Source organism: Kryptolebias marmoratus, linkage group LG9, assembly GCF_001649575.2.
Source record: "Kryptolebias marmoratus isolate JLee-2015 linkage group LG9, ASM164957v2, whole genome shotgun sequence".
Taxonomy (NCBI): Eukaryota; Metazoa; Chordata; class Actinopteri; order Cyprinodontiformes; family Rivulidae; genus Kryptolebias; species Kryptolebias marmoratus.
This window is the reverse complement of record NC_051438.1, coordinates 11714246-11733938: the sequence shown is the minus strand read 5'-3', so window position 1 is coordinate 11733938 and position 19693 is coordinate 11714246. Positions and strand designations below refer to the sequence as shown.

General features: G+C 41.5%; 3 protein-coding genes across 7 annotated transcripts in view; 1 reads left to right on the top strand and 2 right to left on the bottom strand.

Moving 5' to 3' along the window:
- Nucleotides 1–7285, bottom strand: part of adam19b (ADAM metallopeptidase domain 19b) — a 21231-nt gene extending 13946 nt beyond the window's left edge. Inside the window, exons 1-3 of one of the 2 annotated variants that reach the window (XR_005233587.1) lie at nt 6946–7285; nt 6657–6757; nt 6475–6545 (exon numbers count right to left, since the gene is read on the bottom strand). Coding sequence is in view for 1 of the 2 variants with exons in the window: in XM_017433048.3 (XP_017288537.1) it covers nt 6475–6545; nt 6657–6757; nt 6946–7045 (272 nt within the window). In the remaining variant the exon portion in view is untranslated. The remainder of the gene's footprint in view (nt 1–6474; nt 6546–6656; nt 6758–6945) is intronic. The other variant, XM_017433048.3, reaches the window with a different exon arrangement.
- Nucleotides 7286–8371: 1086 nt separating this feature from the next.
- Nucleotides 8372–15573, bottom strand: thg1l (tRNA-histidine guanylyltransferase 1-like). 4 transcript variants are annotated; one of them, XM_017432998.3, is made up of 7 exons: nt 15145–15573; nt 14608–14808; nt 14338–14514; nt 14075–14244; nt 13893–13981; nt 11513–11620; nt 8372–9821 (listed from the first exon to the last, which is right to left on the bottom strand). In XM_017432998.3, the coding sequence occupies exons 2-7, from the start codon at nt 14799–14801 to the stop codon at nt 9660–9662; spliced, it is 900 nt and encodes a 299-aa protein (XP_017288487.1). In that variant the 5' UTR covers nt 14802–14808; nt 15145–15573; the 3' UTR covers nt 8372–9659. The 4 variants fall into 4 exon arrangements, with proteins under 4 accessions (XP_017288487.1, XP_017288488.1, XP_037833335.1 ...); XM_017432999.3 differs by having other exon boundaries at nt 14608–14715; XM_037977407.1 differs by lacking the exon at nt 15145–15573 and having other exon boundaries at nt 14608–15114.
- On the top strand, nt 15361–18563 carry lsm11 (LSM11, U7 small nuclear RNA associated). The gene is made up of 5 exons (XM_017432997.3): nt 15361–15366; nt 15584–16115; nt 17126–17265; nt 17363–17446; nt 18129–18563. The coding sequence occupies exons 1-5, from the start codon at nt 15361–15363 to the stop codon at nt 18420–18422; spliced, it is 1056 nt and encodes a 351-aa protein (XP_017288486.2). The 3' UTR covers nt 18423–18563.
- The last annotated feature ends 1130 nt before the right edge of the window (nt 18564–19693 follow it).

Sequence of the window (19693 nt, the reverse complement as noted above, 5' to 3'; positions counted from 1 at the left end):
ATTTAGATTTAACATATAACATTTAGATTTAACATTTAGCATTTAGACTTATATTTAGCATGTAGCTGTAACAATTACATGTAACTAGCTAAATGTTGTAAAAAGTGACATCAGAAAATCAACACTACATTTCAAAACAGTATTTGAATCTAAATGTGACAAAATTTAGGCATGAATTTTGAGCACAAGCTCCTTTACAAACAGTGCCCCATAAGGAACAACGTGAACACAGGTTATTCTTTACCACAATGTAGAGCTCAAGCACAGGATGGGACTGATTTGAATAACTTTAAAGTATTTGTAGTGTGTAGTCTGCAAGTCTGTGCTGAAACTTAATTTTAAATTACACAGATTTGTATCCAGGGCAAAACAATCTTGATCAGGACGTCCCTAAACGATGGTGAGAAGCAGTCCGTTTTGGTCACTGGGACCAAATCCAGTCAGAACTCCATTTCGCCGAACAGGGATGATTCAGGAGCTATTAACTGTTGTAAAGGTTTCCACAGATCCACCGCTTTAAAAGACCTGAACTCTCACCTGGTTTATAGCAATGAAGATAACTTCAGTGCATTGTTTAATTCTCTTTCAGCTACCTCGTGCTCCTACACAACATCAAAAACCTCCTGACCTCTGGGCGTGTTTTAGGATCAGTTAGATGCGCCGCAGATGAGTTGAAAGAAAGCGATTCGCCCAACGTGCAAAAGGAAACCGCCGCAGGAGCCACAAACAAACAGATTAAGGGTGTGACAGCTGAGTTTCAATCTGTGTCACGAGTTTCTTTAAGGCAGCAGGCGTTTACAGGTAAAAGTTCACAGAAAAAAAATTTAGGTGTTACTGTGCTTTAGTTTAAGATGATGGATTTTTAGCTTAACTGGTGACACGATTGCTTTTAAGAAAGGTTTGAACAGCTAAGCAAACTGTCTACAGGACTGTGGTAGTTTAAAAAATACATTATTCAGTTTAAATTTACACTGACATCCAAAAAAAAGAGAATCCTATCTACTTTGAGTGAATGTGATGTGCAATTATGTGTACACTGAAACATCTCCATCATCTTGAGCAAGAGCCGAAAGAGTTGGGCGCTGTTTTCTTGATTTGACTGAGCAGCAATCAAAAAAAAAATACAGAAGAGTGTCCTCATAAAAGCATCAAATTCTAATGATGTATGCTGTTTTAACTCACTGTAAGAAAATGAACAAAAATGGTCCTTTTTGTGCATACTTAATTATGCCGCTGATGTCACGTCAGAGCCTTATGCTTGTTTGCATTCGGGTGAAAATCTGAGAGCTTGTGAATTAAGACTCCGAGGCTTGTGTGTGGTGGTGCGAGCGCTGCCCGCCGTCGCCTGGATGTGGTCCAGCGTCCAGACAGATGCTGTGATTGAGGACGCCACTGCCGGTCTCGAAAGCCCCGCTGTGGGGCAGCGAAGCCGAGACAAAGAGTCGGTTCAACGTTGGGAGGAGAAAAGGAGCAGAGGGGGAGTAATGCTAATGCACTTCAGAGATAGTGAGGGGTGGGGAGGGGGAGGGGGGGATGATGGGTAATGCTAAAGGGTCAGTGGGTTGCATTCCCTCGTAGGATCGGATGACATCATTGCTACGGGGGGCAGCGGGGAAGGCTGATGCAAAGTCAAAATACAAGTCAGCAACAGCAGATGAAAAGGCTTTTATTGCAAAAAGGATGAGGAGTGGAAACATGAGCCAAGATAAAGACATCTGAGCAGACGGGACAAAATGGCATCCAAACATATCGTCTGCTCTTATCTTTATTGCCCACCGCCAAAACGGGGAGCGGGCGATAATGTGTGTGTGTATCTGTCTGTTACCAAAATATGAAACCTGCAGAAAGTAAACGCTGGATTTAGATCTCCAGCTGAATAACGTTTGGCGTCCACCCAATTAAATATGGCCGCCACAGCCAACTGACCATAGAAAACACCCAAATCACTCTAAATCAGTCAATTTTACAGATATCGTGCTGAGATCCGATGTGGCGATAGCTGAGAGTCATTCACAACAGATACTCCAAGTGCGACTCATTGTACGAGAGCCTGGCTTAAAACCTTCACATTAACTGCTGGAGTCGACTTGTTTGTCTGCTAGCAAAATATCTCATTAATCACCAGACAGATTCTAATGAACCTCTCAGAAAGTCATCGCTTGATGAACGTCCACAACGGATTAACTTTTGGGGTCAATCCAATTCAAGACGTCTGCCACAGCGAACCAACATTAGTAAACACAAAAATGGCTGTGAGTCAGTCAGTGTTACAGATTTTGAACTAAAATCTGATGTGGTAGTAGCTGAGCGTTACGTACAACACACACAACTTTATCGTTTCTCAACAGAAGATGATCTCAGTTTAAAAGTCTGACAAAAAAGACGATGGGTGACAGGCATTCCCTTTGAGGAATGCTAAGCCTTTCATTTTTTCACCAGCAGTCCATCAGATCTTGAATCTCTGTTTGTGGTCTCTTTCGTTGCTGTGAGTGTAAAAAGTTTGTGCGTGTCATCTGTCTGCGTGGGGCCGCCGACTCCCACACCCTGACCGCAGAGCCGGAGTGGGGCATGTATATTTACACTGGAGCCCTGGGGAATATCAGGAGACAGAAAAGAAAGCGAGAAAATGGAGTGGTCAGTGGAAGAATTATGATGTGAGGACGAGGTAAGGGCAAAGAAGAAGAAGAGGAGAAACAACGCGGGCTGCGGCCCTCAGAGGAGCGCCAGAGGTTCGTGCACTGAATGACGGAAGGAAGGGCATTAAACTGAAGAGCAGAAAAAGTCACACAGAGGAGGAAGTGGAAATAATAACCACACGGAGTCATATCCGACCCACAGGGGTATAACTCACACCCAAACCGACCCCAACTGTCGCTACTTTCCTCACAACCCGCCCCCCACCTCAACCCGGCGGCCCTGCCGCTCGCCTCGTTTCCTTCCCATCCTGTCTCTGCATCAGCGCACGCCCCGGCCCAGCCCAGCCCAGGCTTTGCTTTTAACTGAATCAACTTTCTCTGCTGCTGCCTCTCATTTAGATAAAAGCTCAGGCAGACACACATCCATGCCAATGAAGCGCAAAGCGACGGGCGCACACGGAGAGAAAGGACTGATTTCAGAGTCCGGCCACAGAGAGAGCTGCGCCCGCGGTCATTCACAGCGTCGCTTGCCTCCGTGCTTTGTCGTGGTGATTCATTAGGATGAGAAAGGGGGGACGGCTGAAGAGAAACAAAAAAAAACCAGCTCCAGAATCGTACGAGACACAGACACAAAGATGACATCAACACAATTTCACAGCTACTTTAGGCTCCCCACCTTTCTGCCGAGCGCAGTTTTAGGTGCACAAAGACGTAGCCAGGATACCGGCGTCGCAGGATTCCCTGGCAGCGTTTCATCTGGCTTCTCTTCAAAAACCAGACGTCAATCCTCCCCGACACAAACTGCAATCCTCCCTCCCCAGCCTGGCTTTTACTCTCGCACGGCCATTTGTGTGTCCACTTTGGAGGATAAATCAAAACAAAGTGGGATGCTTGATTTAGGAACAAGGTCTGGGGAGAGAATGGTTAGGAAGTGGAGTGGTAAATCTCAGACTGAGTAATGGTCAATGAAGACTGTCGGGGAAGAAGCCTGCTAATCCACTCAGAATACCGTGGTTAGAGGCAGGACCTCAGCTTTTCTGAGAAAGAAAGAAGCCGCATTGCAGGATGTGTCGTGGCAACGGTGGTGCGTTACACATTACAACCCTAATTTGGCAATGCTGTTCGAAAGAACAGAGCATCCAGAACTGTCATCGCAACTGATTAGTCATGTGACGTTATAGACTCAGAGTCAAAGAGATGCAAAAACACCTGAGTAATAGTTCAGGTCTTTTGAAGCGGGGGGCTCTGTGGGAAGGTTATGAACAGCTAATATTTTACCTGTTGTGGATTGCTCTTTGAAGAACCTAAGTTTGAGGAAATAGAACTGAATTGTGACCAGACTGAAAAGCTAAGGCTCTAAAACAACTTAAATCGCAAATATTTCATGGTGGTTCAACGTTATTTTATAAACCTTTTGAACAACGTCAGTTTTATATTACATGGTTATTTCACATAGAACTTAAGGTTTTTTTTTGCTAACACAAATAACAGCAGCAGAAGTTCATTATTGAACTTTCCGTGCAGCCTGGGGCAGGGATAACATAATATTTTACAAGTAAGAACTGTGTAATGCAACACTGACAGCAGTGTAAATAGCAGCCTGAAAATGTTTTTAAATAGCAGCAATCCACCTTGGTCTTGACCATACTTCGATACAGCCAATCCGGTCAGAATTAAACTTTTTTCCTCCAAACTCAGGCTGTTCAAAGAGCTATACAGGTCTGATATTACAGCACCCCACTTCAAATGATCTGAACTATTCTTTAAAGACCCAGTTTGTTTGTTTGAAGTCAAGTGCAACAACATTCGTCAAAAGGACATATAAACAGGATATATAAAATTCAGTTTGTCTGTTTTTTCCAGTCTCAATTTGGTTGTTTTCTGGCACCTAATGGACTGATTTAAAATGGAGCCCTTCACAATCATGCATCAATTCCAGCCCTTGAAGATGAAGCATCAAAGCAAAATAAAAGTCTGAAGAAACATAAAATGCCATCCACCAAATAAAAGCGTTAATCTAAAAGCAAAGACTTTTTTTTCTATTAAATGTGTTAGCTGGTCAAGAAGTTTTGCTTGAATTTCTTGGCACAAAGTTTATTTTATACAATGTTACATCCAAATACAGCATTATTGGCATGAAAGAGATTTTCTTAGTTTTTTTTTTCTCTGAACCAAATGTCTTAATTGTTTCCTGTTTCCAAAAAAACAGAAGTTGCTCAAATATGACTTCAGTTTTTTTTCCCTCAACTTTGCGAAGTTGCAATTTCCTCTTTCCTTCGTATTATTTTTGCATCAGTTGACACCTTCCCCATCTGATGCCAAAGAACACACTGTCCAGGTTTTATCAAAACTCTGTCAAAACCTCTCCCATTATACCCTCATCATTCATCCTCCCTTCTCTGTTTTCTTACCACACATGTGTGGCAGTTTGTGATTGATGAAAGTCCCCTGTCCAGGACGAGGGCTAACAGTGAGACCACCAGCTGGGCGGATAAAGCCGAGTGGGAAATCCGCCGGGGTGGGGGGGGGGCATTCAATCAGACACACTGGAGTCGTGGTATTCTGAAGGGCAGAAACAGCAAACACTCGAGGGTAAAAATGGACTAATGTTCATAAAGGCCTTCTGTCCACTTGTGCATGGGCTCCAATCCAAGTGATAAACCACAGCAGACCTCCCCGCTATCACAGCGTCTGCTGAATGACACTCAGCCCTCCCTGCCCAGCGCCATCCCATTGTTTTCTGGACAGGAACCTCCCCAGCAGATTGCAGGACGATATAGGTGCAAAGGCGCAGTCTCCACTTCCTGTTAGCCCAAAGGCACATGGATCGGGTGTCAAACCCTCCGCCGTCCAGAAACTCCCCCCTCCTCCTCATCGCCCACGGGGGGCACTGACCTTATGAATGGCTCTGTGTGACAGCTAACATCTGGTCAAACAAACTGGGCCATCTTGCTGCTGTCAGGGAAGCTGATAGTCTGACTTCATGCAATCAGATGGAAAAAAAAAAAAATCGCTTTTTACAGGATCATCAGATAGGTTCAGATAAGAAGATTCACTAAGTTGATAAATTTACTACATTACTCTGTTATATAAAACATCATTTGTTGAAGGAATGCATATCGCCCGCTCGCCACCATTCATGTCCAGAGTTTTAAACTAAGATCATCTGATGATAACGGTCAAACCTTGTAAATGACTTTATGCATTTTGCTCATACAAGATCTTGCAGGATGTGTTAGTCTTCATAATGCCAAATTTTAGCTCAATATCTGTAAAAACGACCAAATTATAGACATTTTTGTCTTTGCTAAGGTCGGTTAGCTGTGGCAACCATCTTGAATTAGGCTTACTCCAAAAGTTAATCAGTTGTAGATGCACGTCAAATAATTACTTCCTGAAAGTTTCATTAAAATCTGTTCAGTACTTTAGAAAATTATTTGCTAACAGACAAACAGAGTTGACTCCAATAGGTAATGGCAAAATTTGAAAGACAGATATTGCGCAATCAGTTACCACTTAGAGTAAAAAGTTGAGGATGACTCTCAGCTACTACCACATGAGTTTTTAGCTCAAAATCTGTAAGACTTACTGACACAGAGCCATGACTGTGCTTTCTAAAGTTGCCCAGCTGTGGCAGCCATCTTGAACTGGTCTGATTCCAAAGGTTAATCAGCCGCAGGTGTGCATTCAGTGGTTGCTCTCTGGTAGTTTCATTAAAACCCATCCGGTGGTTCACTGGATATTTTGCTAACAGGACAGATAAATGAACACAGAAACATCGCCCTTCCACCTTCGACGGCGGCGGGTGAAGATGCAGCGGCGTCCTTAAATCACTCACTCGTTTTTTTCCAGATGTAGCCGGAGCTCCTGACCCTCAGCTGAGATCAGGACCTGGACCTCTGCAGGATGCTGCCAGGAAAACGAAACGGATGAAAATTATCATGCAAAAGATGACTTATATCAGATTAAATTTTTTTAAATCTTTTTTTTTTTTTTTTTTTTTTTCTAGGTCTCACTCACGTCTTTGTTGGCAGCTCTTTTGGGCCCGAGAGGATGCAGCCAAATGGGGGAAGTAATCTCATAACTCTGGATGTGTTCAAGGATGCTCTGCTGGTTTCCTCCTGTTTGGGCAGCCATAGAAATGACAAGCAACATTGTAACGCGCGATCCTGATTTAAATAATTCAAACAAATGAATCATCTTTGGATATAGACAGATATAATATGTAACAAACGCGATAAGATGCATTCAAATGCAAGTAAAAAAAAAAGCATCCAGTGCAAGTCACTGCTCTGCGAATCCGACTCACCATTATAAACGCCGGCAGAGGCAGCAGCAGCAGCAACCCGGTGCAGGAAAACTACAAGACAAAGAGAAGACCAAACAGCACCGAGAGGAGGAGGACGCATCCTACAAACAAACTGGGTCCAAAAAAAGAAGCGACCGAACCGAGAGACGGACGGGTCAGAAAGCAGCCCGCGGCCGGTGTGACATCGCGATGAGCCGCGGCTCTGAATGAGATGCTGCCGCTGCGGTCCTGTTTGTTACGGAGAGCTCCGCACGCACACACACACACACACAGAGCTGGGGACTAACCGAGTCTTAACCAACCCTCCTCCCTCACTCACAGAGCTGGGGACTAACTCAGCTCTGCCAGAGGCGAGCCAGGATGTGATGAAAGGATGTTCAGATGAGCAACAAGAGATACTGAAATCACCCAATAAAGAGGACTAAGTTTAGACACAACGGAAAGCACCGAACCCAATGCAAACTTAGGTCTGGCCATATGCAACATATTTGCTATTAAAAATAGCTAATTACAGCTGCTGCTCATATATTCCACCTAAGGCAGCGTCATTCTTTGAAAGAATGTGCACTTAGGCTTTAGTTGACTCAGTTCCTGGTATGCAGTTTGGAGAGAAGAGACCCCTGGTAGCTACAACTACAGGATAAATTGAGTTGTTGCTAGCCATACTGCTAGCTAGGCTACATGGAGCCTTTTAAAATGAGAGTTAGCTACATTGCAGTGTCAACTCATATGCATAGAAAGGTCTTTTTTAAGTTATTCACCTTTGGTATTCAACCTTCAATATTTTAAAAACAGATTTGTTAGTATTTCTACACAGACCCCCTCACCTCAAGTCCTGACTGCAGGATGCAATTTGACTCCGCCTACTTTTGGCCTCTCCAAAAAAAGAAATTGCTGCACATTTAGTGTATGGACAATATTTTATCCAAATTTCTTTTACTTCATTTTAAAATCAGTTTTATCAATAAGTAGGATACTAAAAGACAGCTTAGAAAACGGTTTTGTTAAAAGAAAAGTAGAAAAAGCAGACATGGTTCATGGTTGTTTAAAATATCAAGTCATTTTAACTCCTAAATCTTCATTTTATATATGCAACATTAAAACCCAACTGAGCTACCCCTGACTGCATCTTGCGTCATATTTTAAACTCTTTCTGTTATTGTTGTTACTCTTCGTTGTGCAAAATAAACTTAAACAATATATATATTTTCACTTGCAGCTACATTCATGCTTTGTAAATAGACACTGAAAATCTTCTTTTTGGAAAACTTTTGAGTTTGTTTTTTTAAGAGATGACATTCAAACTGCAAGAAACATTTGATGATCTATTTTTAGTGCGTTCATTACACAGAGTGACGCATGTCTTTGAAAACAGCAGAATAGATTTTTATTAATGCGTTAATAAATTATTTCCGCTGAAAGAATCTGTTATGTTGTGGTTGTTTTTTAATTAGTGAGAGACATTGCTTCTAATAAAATTTGCCATCTTCAAGTTCAATGTAAAGAAAATACAGAGCAAACGCGAATGGAATTTGCATATTAACAGCTATTCATTTTGTCAGAACAGATCAAAGGACTGAAGTGTACAACATTCAAATACAGTATTGCATTTTCATTAGACTCCCCCATCCCCACTCCAACTATTGGCCCAACAGGCTTTGGTATAGTATGTGTAAATGCATGCCATCTTTAAATAACTGTACCACTTGCCTCAACATGCTCTTGTTTTCAGGGTTTCCTGTGGTTCGGCCAAATGTTCAGTCACTGTCTGCTCAGTGTGCGTCTGTAACCCAAGCAAATGAATTTATGCACAAAGCAAATGTCTTATTAGAACAAACAAGACATTTTTGGGGGGACAACAGATTTAGTTTCCAAATGTTGCACTAGAAAGAGCATGTCTCGACCCAGTGAAGTACAGTAGCCACATGCCTTTAACAAACTCGCAGAACCAAAAATACAGCTGCAAGACTTGACAGTAACTGAGCCTACTACAGTAACAGAATATAGTATCCGGCCTCCACGTCGTTGGCTTCCAGCAGCCGTTCATACTGAGCCGGTCATTTATAAGAGTGATGATAAATATGCCACAGAGCACATGTCAGGAGGGTTGAGTGTACGAAGGGTGTGTGAGGTATTCTTAGCGCCGATGACACTGCAGACCAATGAATCCATTCATGGAGCCTTGGCCGCAGGAAATAAACCACCAGCTATTTCTGTTTGCTTTTATTATCTCTACCTCATATAAACCTTTTTTCTCCTGCACTCTGTGATTGTTAATAAATACTTCTTCAAACATCACAACTGAGTCAAGCAAAAAAAAAGAAAAAAAAAAGGGCCACATTTGAAACTCCTCAGTGGGTCAAGATGACGCATGTCAAACATGCTCGACGATTAGGTGTTGGTAGTATTTGAAATGCCATTCATGATATCAGATGAAGAATTTTTTTTTTGAAAAGTAACCTTAGAAGAGCGACTTGACCTGAACAAGGCACGAAATGCAGATAATGAACACCATGGAATTAAAGCAAAAAACTTTCCATTTTAAGAAATCGATATAAAAATATTAAAAGAAAGTAAAAAACATGCTTCAAAGACAAGAAATGTTTAACATCTAGCAAGTCTCATTGCTATAACATGGTGACACAAAGTCATATCAAGCTGTCTATAGGATCCAGCTTTGAACGCGCTGCTCTTTTTTATGAGGCCAGCAGCTGTTAGCAGTTATCGTCCTCCAGGATGTCTGGGTGTTCGTCCCAGAACTGGTCCCCAATAATGTCGCAGTGGTGGGCCTCCACTCTCCTCCTGCTCCGTGTGACAAGCACCTCCTTCTCCTCCTCGTTCGGTAGCTTCATGCGCTTGATGACCGTCTCGTCCCGCTAAATAAACCGATGAGAAACATGTTGGATACAGGTAAATGTAACATAATGAAACAAGGCGTTGGAGTTTTTAATAATCCAGACGATTATGAAGAATAAAGTCGTTTTAATCGATTGATTAAACTGTCCAAAGGAATAAATGTTTTTCAAAGCACAAAATAATAGTTTTCAACAACAATTAGACAAAAGTGACAGCATTTGTTTGGTTACTTCATCATTTTAAAATACAGAAAACCACTCGATTGCTTGGATTACATTGTCTGCACAGTTTACCAACTTTAGAGTCAAAATGCTCGCCGGCAGCAGTAATGGCTGTTTTCACTTCATGTGCTAGCTGACTTTCCCTATTTCAAATTCAGGCTTCAAGTAGTGAATTAAACCTCAAATTGGCCAAAGAATTTTAACAACTTTTTTTGCTGTAGGCTTTATCGGCACAACTTACATTTAACAAGATTGAAAGTGATGATTTTTCAAATTACTTTTTACGACAGGAAGTTGCTCATTATCGTCAACCTAAAGGGCAAACTCGTGCGTAATTTCACCTTGTTAAACAATTAGAAGCTCAGCTATGTACAACAATAAACTAAAATGTGTTTTCTTCCAGCTACATGGTTGGTGTCTTGTTTTCTGTCTTAACAGTTGATAAATCTTTATTAAATAAAATCATTAAAAGTGGCTGGCTGACTAAAGGTTAGAGTTTAAAATCCCTACTTGTGACTTTACTCGTGTGATAAAGTCTGACCACAGATGGATGCATTTCTGACAAATTACTCAAATCATCCTTTATTTATTTCTTGTTGAACATTTTTTACAATAGATACATTAGAATTAATTTTTAAAAAGCCCCAACTGGGATAATAAACACAAAAACACACCTGAACATGATGACAGTTTGTCAAATTGAAGCTGCGCTAAAACAACCAAAGCAGTATTTCACGAGGGCTGAGCTGTGTCATAAAAAAGAGACTCAGCAGGATGCAAAGAGCTCGAATGTTTATTGATCTGAATCAATGAAGCAGCTCAGATTCTGTATTATTGAAGACTGAAGTGCTTCTCTAATGATTTCAATACAACCTAACCCAGACGACAGCTCAGGAGCAACATGCGTGGCTTATATTACTCAAGAGGAAAAAATAAATACATTAACAGATACGAAAATCCTTTAAAAGAGCAAAAATTAGAGAGAGCATTAAAAGGAACCAATTGCTATTTGTTTACATGACTTTGTGCCAATATTTACCACTAAATATGAAGCATGTCTAAACTCTGAAACTTGAGAGAAATCTCATTTTTCTAACTAATCGCACTTGCTGGAGTCGTAAAACTTTCTCCAGTTTGCACGTGTGTGTTCTCCCTTAGTCTAAACCATGAAGAACAATAACACGTCTGAGCTGAGTGAAACTGAGAATATGTGAAAGTGGCAGAAAACAAGAAGCACCAAAAAGCAGTTGTTGAAAGTTCGATTTCATTTGCAACACTCCTAAATAATAAAATGAGCCGACTGTATCTGTCTTTGTAGATCTGTAGTTTCAGGAGTTCAACATAAGAAATGGACACATCAGACTGTGTGAGGTTTCAGATCGAACACCTACTCCTCCAGTTTTGTACATTTTATTTTCCATTAAATCGTTTAAAGAAATCTCCAAAATCTCGTTACTATAAGGATCAATCTGTTTCTTTAGCAGTTTTACCTTTTCCCAGATCAGTGTGGTGCCTTTCCTGTTAATGGCAGATTCGGTGTTATAGTTGATGTCAAATTCTGAGAACAGGATCTCATTTTTGTCTGAAGCTAATGTTCCCTGAAAGACAGAAAAAAAAAGCTTAAAATATGCAAATATCACCAAGGTATGCACAAAAATGATCAACTACTTGAAGCCTGACGAGACGCCAAAGTTACAGCTTCCTGAATTGCAGGTCATCTGTCATTTTTGAACAAATTAGTGCAAAGATGGCGCCACCACCTGGTTATATAAGTGTATAATTTACTAAATGACAGGAGGGAAATGGTCTCAGTTAATGCGGCTTAATGAGGTATTAATGACTCAAGTTGTTCCAAACAACCAACTCGAATAAACATTTGCTGACAGTCCAGTGGAAAATGAAATGACTTGGAGAGAACAGCTGCATCCGTCTCAGCCAGCTGCCACAAGCCACTCCTAACATGAAGTCATACAGAACCTGATGAACTCTGAAATACAAGTTTATTGTAATTTATATTATTAACTAATCATTTTTGCTTTTCAGGCACAATGTAAATGTGCTCATCAAACCTTATTAGAAGATAAAATTGCCTTAAAATAAACCAGTTTGCCATGACAGCGTATCCAAAGAGCACATTTCAACCTTGATAAATGCTTTCTTCTAAGTAAATGATTCAATTCTTCAGGAAAAATATGACAAAAAAGAAACATAGTACCAGTAAACAAGTTTAACTGCTTTTAAATAAAAGCACACAACCCTACATATACAACTACAACTCCTAAATCTGAAAAATAAGATGGCACAGAAAGACCAATTTAAAAAAACAAACAAACAAAAAAAAATTCCCCGCCCCCATGTTTTTTGAGTTCACTATTATATTTCTGCAGGTTGCAAGAAACTAAAATGTACATCATTGTACATCTGCTTTTCATTCTTCAACACATTCCAAAAAAGAGGTTTGGCTGAAGCACATTTAGGGACAGTTGTGAGGTAAGTAAGTGGATGAATTGTCAGGAACGGTGGAGAATGAGATGAACCCAGAGTGCAGACTCCATATAAAAAAATGAAAATTTATTTCTAAACAAAAGAACAAGGAAACAAAAAGCTGGCGGGGCAGCAAAACTAAACGTAACAAAAATCCAAATCAATACAAAAAGGCGAGATGAGACGAGGCAGGACAAGGAACGAGAACAACAGGAGAGTAGAGACACAAGCAAACCGGAGACACAAGATGAGCGGGACAACCAGACAACACATGAATCAACAAGCAAACAGAACGAATGAACCGGCAAGGAAGTGGAGAAGGTGACCAAGTTTTAAAGACAGGGGTAATCAGGGGAAGTGGGCACAGGTGAGTGATTACAATTAGGAACAGGTGAAGATGGGCGTGACAGAAAGACAAGAGATAAACAGAGGAGAAGTGAATGATGACAGGAAACAAAGACACGAGGAACAAAATAAATAAATAACAAAATAAAATGAAAAGGAAAACATAGTCCAAGAACCAAAGCCAAAAACAAACTCAAAAATACTTGAATTCATGACATGAATAAATAGTTAAGTTGAGTAAATGACAGACAGACACAATTCAGTGAACATCCAGGTTTTTTTTTTCAGGATATCCGTGCCCTTTTAGCAATTACAAATTAAAGTCATGGTTGGGAAAACACAAGATTCATGCACTGAACTAGTCAGCCTGAGGGAAATAACTAAACAAATAAATGAAATTCAATAACAAATCTGTATTGTAATAAACTTTAAGACAGCAGGCTTAATGGGGCAAAATAACACCTGAAATGCTTCCTTGTTTGAACGTCTTTTAAATTTTGTAAGAGGGAAGGAAACTTATTAGTTTTTTAAAGTAGTAAATCTTGGCCAGCTCTTCTTTTTTGTATTGTTAGCCTGAAATACAAGAATGGATGTACAGCATACTGAGAAATAAAAAAAGTTTAAGGTCGTGAAGTGCAACTAGTTTATGAAAACGGCCCGTTGTTCCTTACACACTTCTACGGAAATATATTCAGTTGCCATTTTCATTGATTATATATGTTAGTACAAAATCTTGCATTTATTTTGACTCTAGTTACATAAAGTATTAAATCAGCACATTTGAGTTCAGCTCTTGTCAACTTTTTTAACAGTAAAAGCTCTTATGAACAACTTTAACATTTGGAAAGTAATATTTTGTTGTTCCTAATTTTTCCAAATATGGATCCTTCTGTACGCTTCAGAAAGCCGCAGATGGAATTTAGATGGCGCCCAATGTTACCGTGTGCATGTGCTTGTGTGTAACTGTTTCAAAATCACAATATGTGCTTGATCCAAGCAGGCTTGAAACTTTTGTAAACATTTTCTGTGTTTTGCTCTCACCTTTAAGCGATCATCTGCCTGAGTTGTCGTGAGTCCTCCTTTTTGAACTAACGTCCAAAATACTGTATTATATAAGTTATTTATGTGACCTGGAAGAATAAAACCAAACACAACCATATATCACCTATTTATCACAATTGAAAAGTTTTTCATAAATGTGTTAGAACATTGTTTGTACTTACAGTCCGCTTGCCTCCAGCTGAGATAATCTCTAAGGTTACGGTTGGTGGGATACAGAACCACACGCCCATCAAAGCCTGGAGGGTAGAGGAGGGGCTGTTCTTCAAAAAACTCCTTCCAGTAAAACACGTATGAGGAGGAGAACTGGGAGGCCACGTGGGTCATGAGCTTACTGCAAAGAAAAGCAAAGGAGGAATACGAAGTCAGACAAAAAGCACTGCATACTAGAAGTTTGTTTGAGAGCAGCAGGAAAAAAACAGAACACCTGGCTCTTCTTTTAAACCAGGTGGAGCTCCTCTTGAAAACAAAGCTGAACTCATCACTTTGACCATAAGCGATGATAATATCCTCCAGTTCCTCCATGACAGAGCGTGCACTCCTGGTCATCAGCCCCAGAGCCCTGTCGTCATTGGGTTTAATAAACTTGTGCTGCTCTGCAAACCTAAAACAAATTGAAGTGCAAAAAGAAAGTCGAAACAGAACACTACAACAAGCACCAACCCTCACTTTACTGTAAGATAAGAATCAAACTTACTTGTGGAAGTTGCGACCATCCAATCTGACAACAATGTAGCAGTTCCGCAGACAGGTGTCGTCTGTTTCAAAGCTGCGGACATACTCAAACTTGCTCTTGGCCATGATGCTGGAAGTGGTAGACAGACGGACAAAGGCTATGGTGAAAAAGGTCCTACTTCCTGCAAACAATCTGCATGCTTTTCTGATCAGCATTAAGTTTCTGGAAAAACAAAACAAAAACAAAAACAAATAAAAAAACATAGCACACACATGTTACAACCCACACCGAGGCCAGTTTGATTTGAAATTAAATCCAAACCGAAAATAATTAACGAGGCTTACAAATTTGTGTTAAACGAATGTCAAACTTCGAGTTAATGCTAGCTCTAAAACATTAATGACAAGTGTGTGTTAGCATATTAGCCTATTTATAAAACATTTTATTTAGCTTTTAAATTACTCGCATAAACACAATTGCAATTTAGTAAGACTAGAATTCTGTATATTGATATTTTGCTTATAGCAAAAGCTATACAAAAACAGTAGCTTCACTCACGTTGGTTTGTATACAGTCCGTCGATGAATTTTGTCGTACTACCTCAAGGACCAGAAACAGTTGTTCCGGGGAAAATGATTTTGTGACAAAAACACGTATCGTTTTTCGTTATTTGAAAAGTAGTTTTAAAATAAATCTGTTATTCTGCATCAAATATTCTTCGGTTGCTAAATGGATAATCTAAAGAGGAGAGCGGAGTCTCACAGACGCCCCAAAATGAGGGTTGTGTTTTAGCGCCATCTTGGGCTGAAAGGTTAGAATGCTTTAGCTCTTTTCGTTCAGTTTGTGAACGAAAGCACTCTAAAATGTGAAAAGCGTCAAATGAACTTGAGTTTCAGTATTCCGAGGAATCCATTTAATTTGTATTTCTATTTTTTTCTCAAATTTTTCGCATTAAGTATTTTAAGAAAACGGTTATGAGACTTATTTTGGCAGCTAGACGGAATACTATTTCCGACACGGCGCCGGCGGAAACTTTTCCCATGATTCCTTGCTTCGCTCTTGCGTGGCTGTTTCAAACATGGAGGAGAGGGAACGAGTGAGTGAGACAGACCGTAAAGAGACGGCATCAAACCCGGAGCTGGAGCGGGACGCAGACCCCAACGTGGAGGAGGAGGGGGAGGACGCGGAGACATTGGACGTCTGCTCGGAACACTTTAACCCGCTGCGGGCCCTGTACGCCCCGGCCGCGCCGCCGCTCCCCTTCCCAAACATCAAGTGCTTTAACAACGTGTCAGATTACGAGAGCTTTCTGAAGGGAGGCCGCGGCCGAGCCAAGCCGGAGAATGTGGAGAAGAAGCGCAGGAAAGCCATGAAGGGGGTGGCGGACCCGGAACGGATCGAAAGGCTGAAGAAGCTGATGGTGAATAATCCGGTGGCGGAGTCGGAGGAGGGGGAGAGCAGCAGCAGCAGCCAGCCGAGGAGGAGGAGGAAGCAGAAACCTCTGAGAAATGTCCTGACAAGGATGCCCTGTAGGTTCAGTAAACACAACACGGTACCAGAAAGGGGCTGGAGTCATGCTGGCCTGCAGCAAATGATGCATCTTCATCTAAATATAAACCGCCATTATGTTAAAGTTTCCACTTAAAGCATTTCAGAACCTGCAAGTTCTGCAGTACTTCAGGAAGCAATCTTGTGTACTTTTAGATTATTAGATCGTCTGAACTTTAACAGAAGATCAAGTTTTCCATAATAGAAACAGATATTTCTGTCAGTATTGCCCACCACTGAAAGATAAAGGGCTTTTTGCCCCCGTGCCTGTGTTTTACTCCAGCTGCCACAGCCAACTGACTTAAAATACTGACTATAACTCTGTCGGTTTTACAGATACTGAGCTAAAAGCTGGCATGGTAGTAGCTGAGATTGAGCCCCAACACATATTCTGAGCGCTAACAGGTTGTGCAAGATCCTTGGTTAAAATTTTGCCATTTGCTATTTGGGGTCAGCTGTCTGTTAGCAGAATATCTCATTTGCCATTGGATGGAATTTAACGAAACTTTCAGGAAATAATCGTTGGATGTACGTCTGCAGCTGATTAACTTTTGGAGCCATTCCATTTCAAGATAGCCGCCACAGCCAACTGACCTTAGTAAACACAAAAGAGGCTGTAATTCAGTCAGATTTACAGATATTAAGCTGAAATTTGGTGTAGTTGTAGCTGAGAGTCATCCAGGGCACATACCCTGAGATGTTTACATGTATGATGTTATTTTTAAAGTTTAACCAAAACAACTACATTTCTCATTTCTCAGCACAAGATGATTTTAGTCTAAAACTCTGGCATGAAAGGCAGCGAGTGATATGCATTATTTCAAGGAATGCTATACGTTTTCTTACCTCATTCCATCTTCCTCCTTTTTTTTATCCCATTTTTTATTTAGTTGTAGCTTCACGTTGTTTTACCCGTCTCTTTCTGCTTGGGCTGACTTCTTTACATGATTTATGAGTCGCGCCGGACAACCTGCTTGTCGTGTGTCTCCAGTGTGCAAGGGCAGTCCTTTGGGGGAGCTGTACCGCTGTGTCCAGGAGAGGATACGGGTCAAAGTTCACATCAGGACCTTCAAAGGGCTGAGGGGCGTGTGCTCGGGCTTTGTCGTGGCCTTCGACAAGTTCTGGAACCTGGTGAGAGTCTTCCCGTCGTACTTTTACTTTGTCATATATATATATATATATATATATATATATATATAAAATCCTGGCTGCTGCTTGTTTTCGGCAGGCGATGGTTGATGTAGATGAGACGTACCGAGAGCCTCTGCTCGGAGAGGCCATCTACCACGAAAAGGCCCTCACCGTGTCCCGGGTATGTACGGTTTTTGATATTTCGTAGTTTGGAAAAAAGAAACAGTTTGATCGCAGAGGTTTCGACAGCTCAGAGTCAGCATGTTTGTTACGGTCTGCACAAGATGAACCAAACAAAAAGATGACGTGGCCTGATGAATTTTCAATCTTGGCCCTTTTTTTTTTTCTTCTTCTTTTGCACATTTGAGCAGCATGTTGGGACAAATTTCAGGATCAGAACACCTCCTTAGTAACCCGAGCGTTAGGGTGCATCACTTGTGCTTTAAACCTTCGGCCCACAACCTCATTTTAGGCAAATTAATACTTTTTTTTAACAGATAAGACAGACTTTGAAACATAAAACTTAATACACCACCTAGATTTAACTAAGCCAACAGGTTTGCCCGTTTACTTATTGTTCTGCTGCGGCTCATTATTCTGTTTCTGTCACAGAAAAGCCAAAAAAGCTTGTTGTTTTTAAGCGTATTCGACACCAACCTGGCATTTCCTGTGACTGCTTCACACAAAAAGCCAACCATTGTGTTGAGAAAATGCTTTTTTTTTTCGGTATGGTGCAGCGTAGGAAAACGTTTCGACAAATACCGATCGTGCATTTTATCCAGGCCGGGTTTACAAAAGTGTTACTATTTCTTGTTCTGCACCTTGCCCTGCAAACACCTAATGGGACCAAAATCTTTGTGCAGCTCTTTGAGAAGCTGCGCCTCCAGGAAGACCCAGGAGCCGCCGAGGTCGGGGAGAAGCAGGAGAAAGCCGGCGAGCCCAAAGAGACTCCAGAGGACCGCTCGGATCGGCCGGCGGAGAGCCGAGGCGGCGGCAGGACGGCCGAACCCGGGCAGTCAGAAAGTGCCGCGGACAAACGGGACGAAGGGAACGTCTCTCAGGCTCGCCGGAAGTACGGGAAGGTGCACACGCGGCACATCAACCAGCTGTTCGTCCGCGGTGAGAACGTCATTCTGATTAACCCGCAGCCACTCTGATGTTCCTCCTGGACAAGACGGCTCCGTGTCGCTCCGACTGAATGAGATTCATGAGAATCGAACCCGAACTGCTATATCACATTGATATGACGTGTCAAAGAAAAAAATCTTTTATTAACTGGGGAATAAAAGCTTCTGGAGTCCAAACAGTTTGCCTTTTTTGCGCCGCAGTTCCGGTTCCTCGCCAGCAGGGGGCAGCGTGCGCACGCGCCGAGCCCGCCCGCCAACACCATGGTGGTCTCGGGAGAGCTTGTCCCTTTATGTTGCTTTCCCCGTTAGTTTGAGCGGGAATGACAGCGCGGTCTCTGCGGACTTCATAAATGCATTATGAATAATTGAGTTTGCGAGGCTCGAGATTGCAGATGGCACTCAAAAGCTGTCATTTGTCTTGACGTCTCAGATTGCTTTTTACTCTTTAATGGGCACATTACCCATAAAAGCACAATTTACCGCATCTCGTGGAAGTTGTAAAGATGTAGCTTCTTCTTTTTTTTTCTTTTTTATAATTTTAAATAGGTTAGTTTTGGACGATAAGTGGCACAGAATGATTGTCACTGCCGTGTCTCCGGGTCTGAAAGTTTTTTTTTCTGCCTATTTTAGTTTCTCTTAATTTGACTGCAGACATAATGACCCTCTTTCCACATATTGTAAGTCACAAGTGGGGCGCATTTTATCATTAGTTGAACTTTTGCTCATTTACTGTATATACCGTTCATATATTAGAATATTATTAGTGTAGCCAATTTAATGGGCCTCTCCAGAGAGGTAAAAACAGGGTCAATTGTTTAATGCAAGCCGCGTTTTCGTCGTGTTTGTCACACAAGCGCGCTCGAACAAATCTTGATCCAGCACGAGGGCGCGACACCGATTGTAAAAAAGATGACCCAGAATTAGATTAAACTATCTGCGTCCTCTTTGTGTTGCACGGGAGGTGGGGGAATGTAGGACGTCCTTCCAACTCGGAGGAAAAGTGAATTTTAATAGTTTGTGAATTATCGGAGCTCGGGCAAATTAGAAAAGGTGGACCACTTTTAAGTAAGAATAGATCCGATGAAGCGTCTCTGTTCGGCCGTCCCAACAGTGACCTGTTTCAAGCACGCTTTTGGTGTTACCTGCACCGTATGGGCTCTGCGATCGTTCACTGGTGGCCTCTCCTTTACCCCCCCACCCAAACAACAAAGTTAAACTCGCATTATGCGAAAGCAATTTCAAAGCCAAGCGCTTCAGCTTCACTTTTGCTGCTTGAAGCACTTTTGAATGAGGCTAATGAC

Coding starts and splice junctions, on each gene's coding strand:
- thg1l (XM_037977407.1), bottom strand. CDS start 14,849: ATGTTTTTTTATTTGTTTTTGTTTTTGTTTTGTTTTTCCAGAAACTTA. Junction 14,515..14,607: donor GATGGTCGCAACTTCCACAA/GTAAGTTTGATT, acceptor AATTTGTTTTAG/GTTTGCAGAGCAGCACAAGT. Junction 9,822..11,512: donor CCACACTGATCTGGGAAAAG/GTAAAACTGCTA, acceptor CGGTTTATTTAG/CGGGACGAGACGGTCATCAA.
- lsm11 (XM_017432997.3), top strand. Junction 17,266..17,362: donor TCGACAAGTTCTGGAACCTG/GTGAGAGTCTTC, acceptor TGTTTTCGGCAG/GCGATGGTTGATGTAGATGA. Junction 17,447..18,128: donor AGGCCCTCACCGTGTCCCGG/GTATGTACGGTT, acceptor ATCTTTGTGCAG/CTCTTTGAGAAGCTGCGCCT.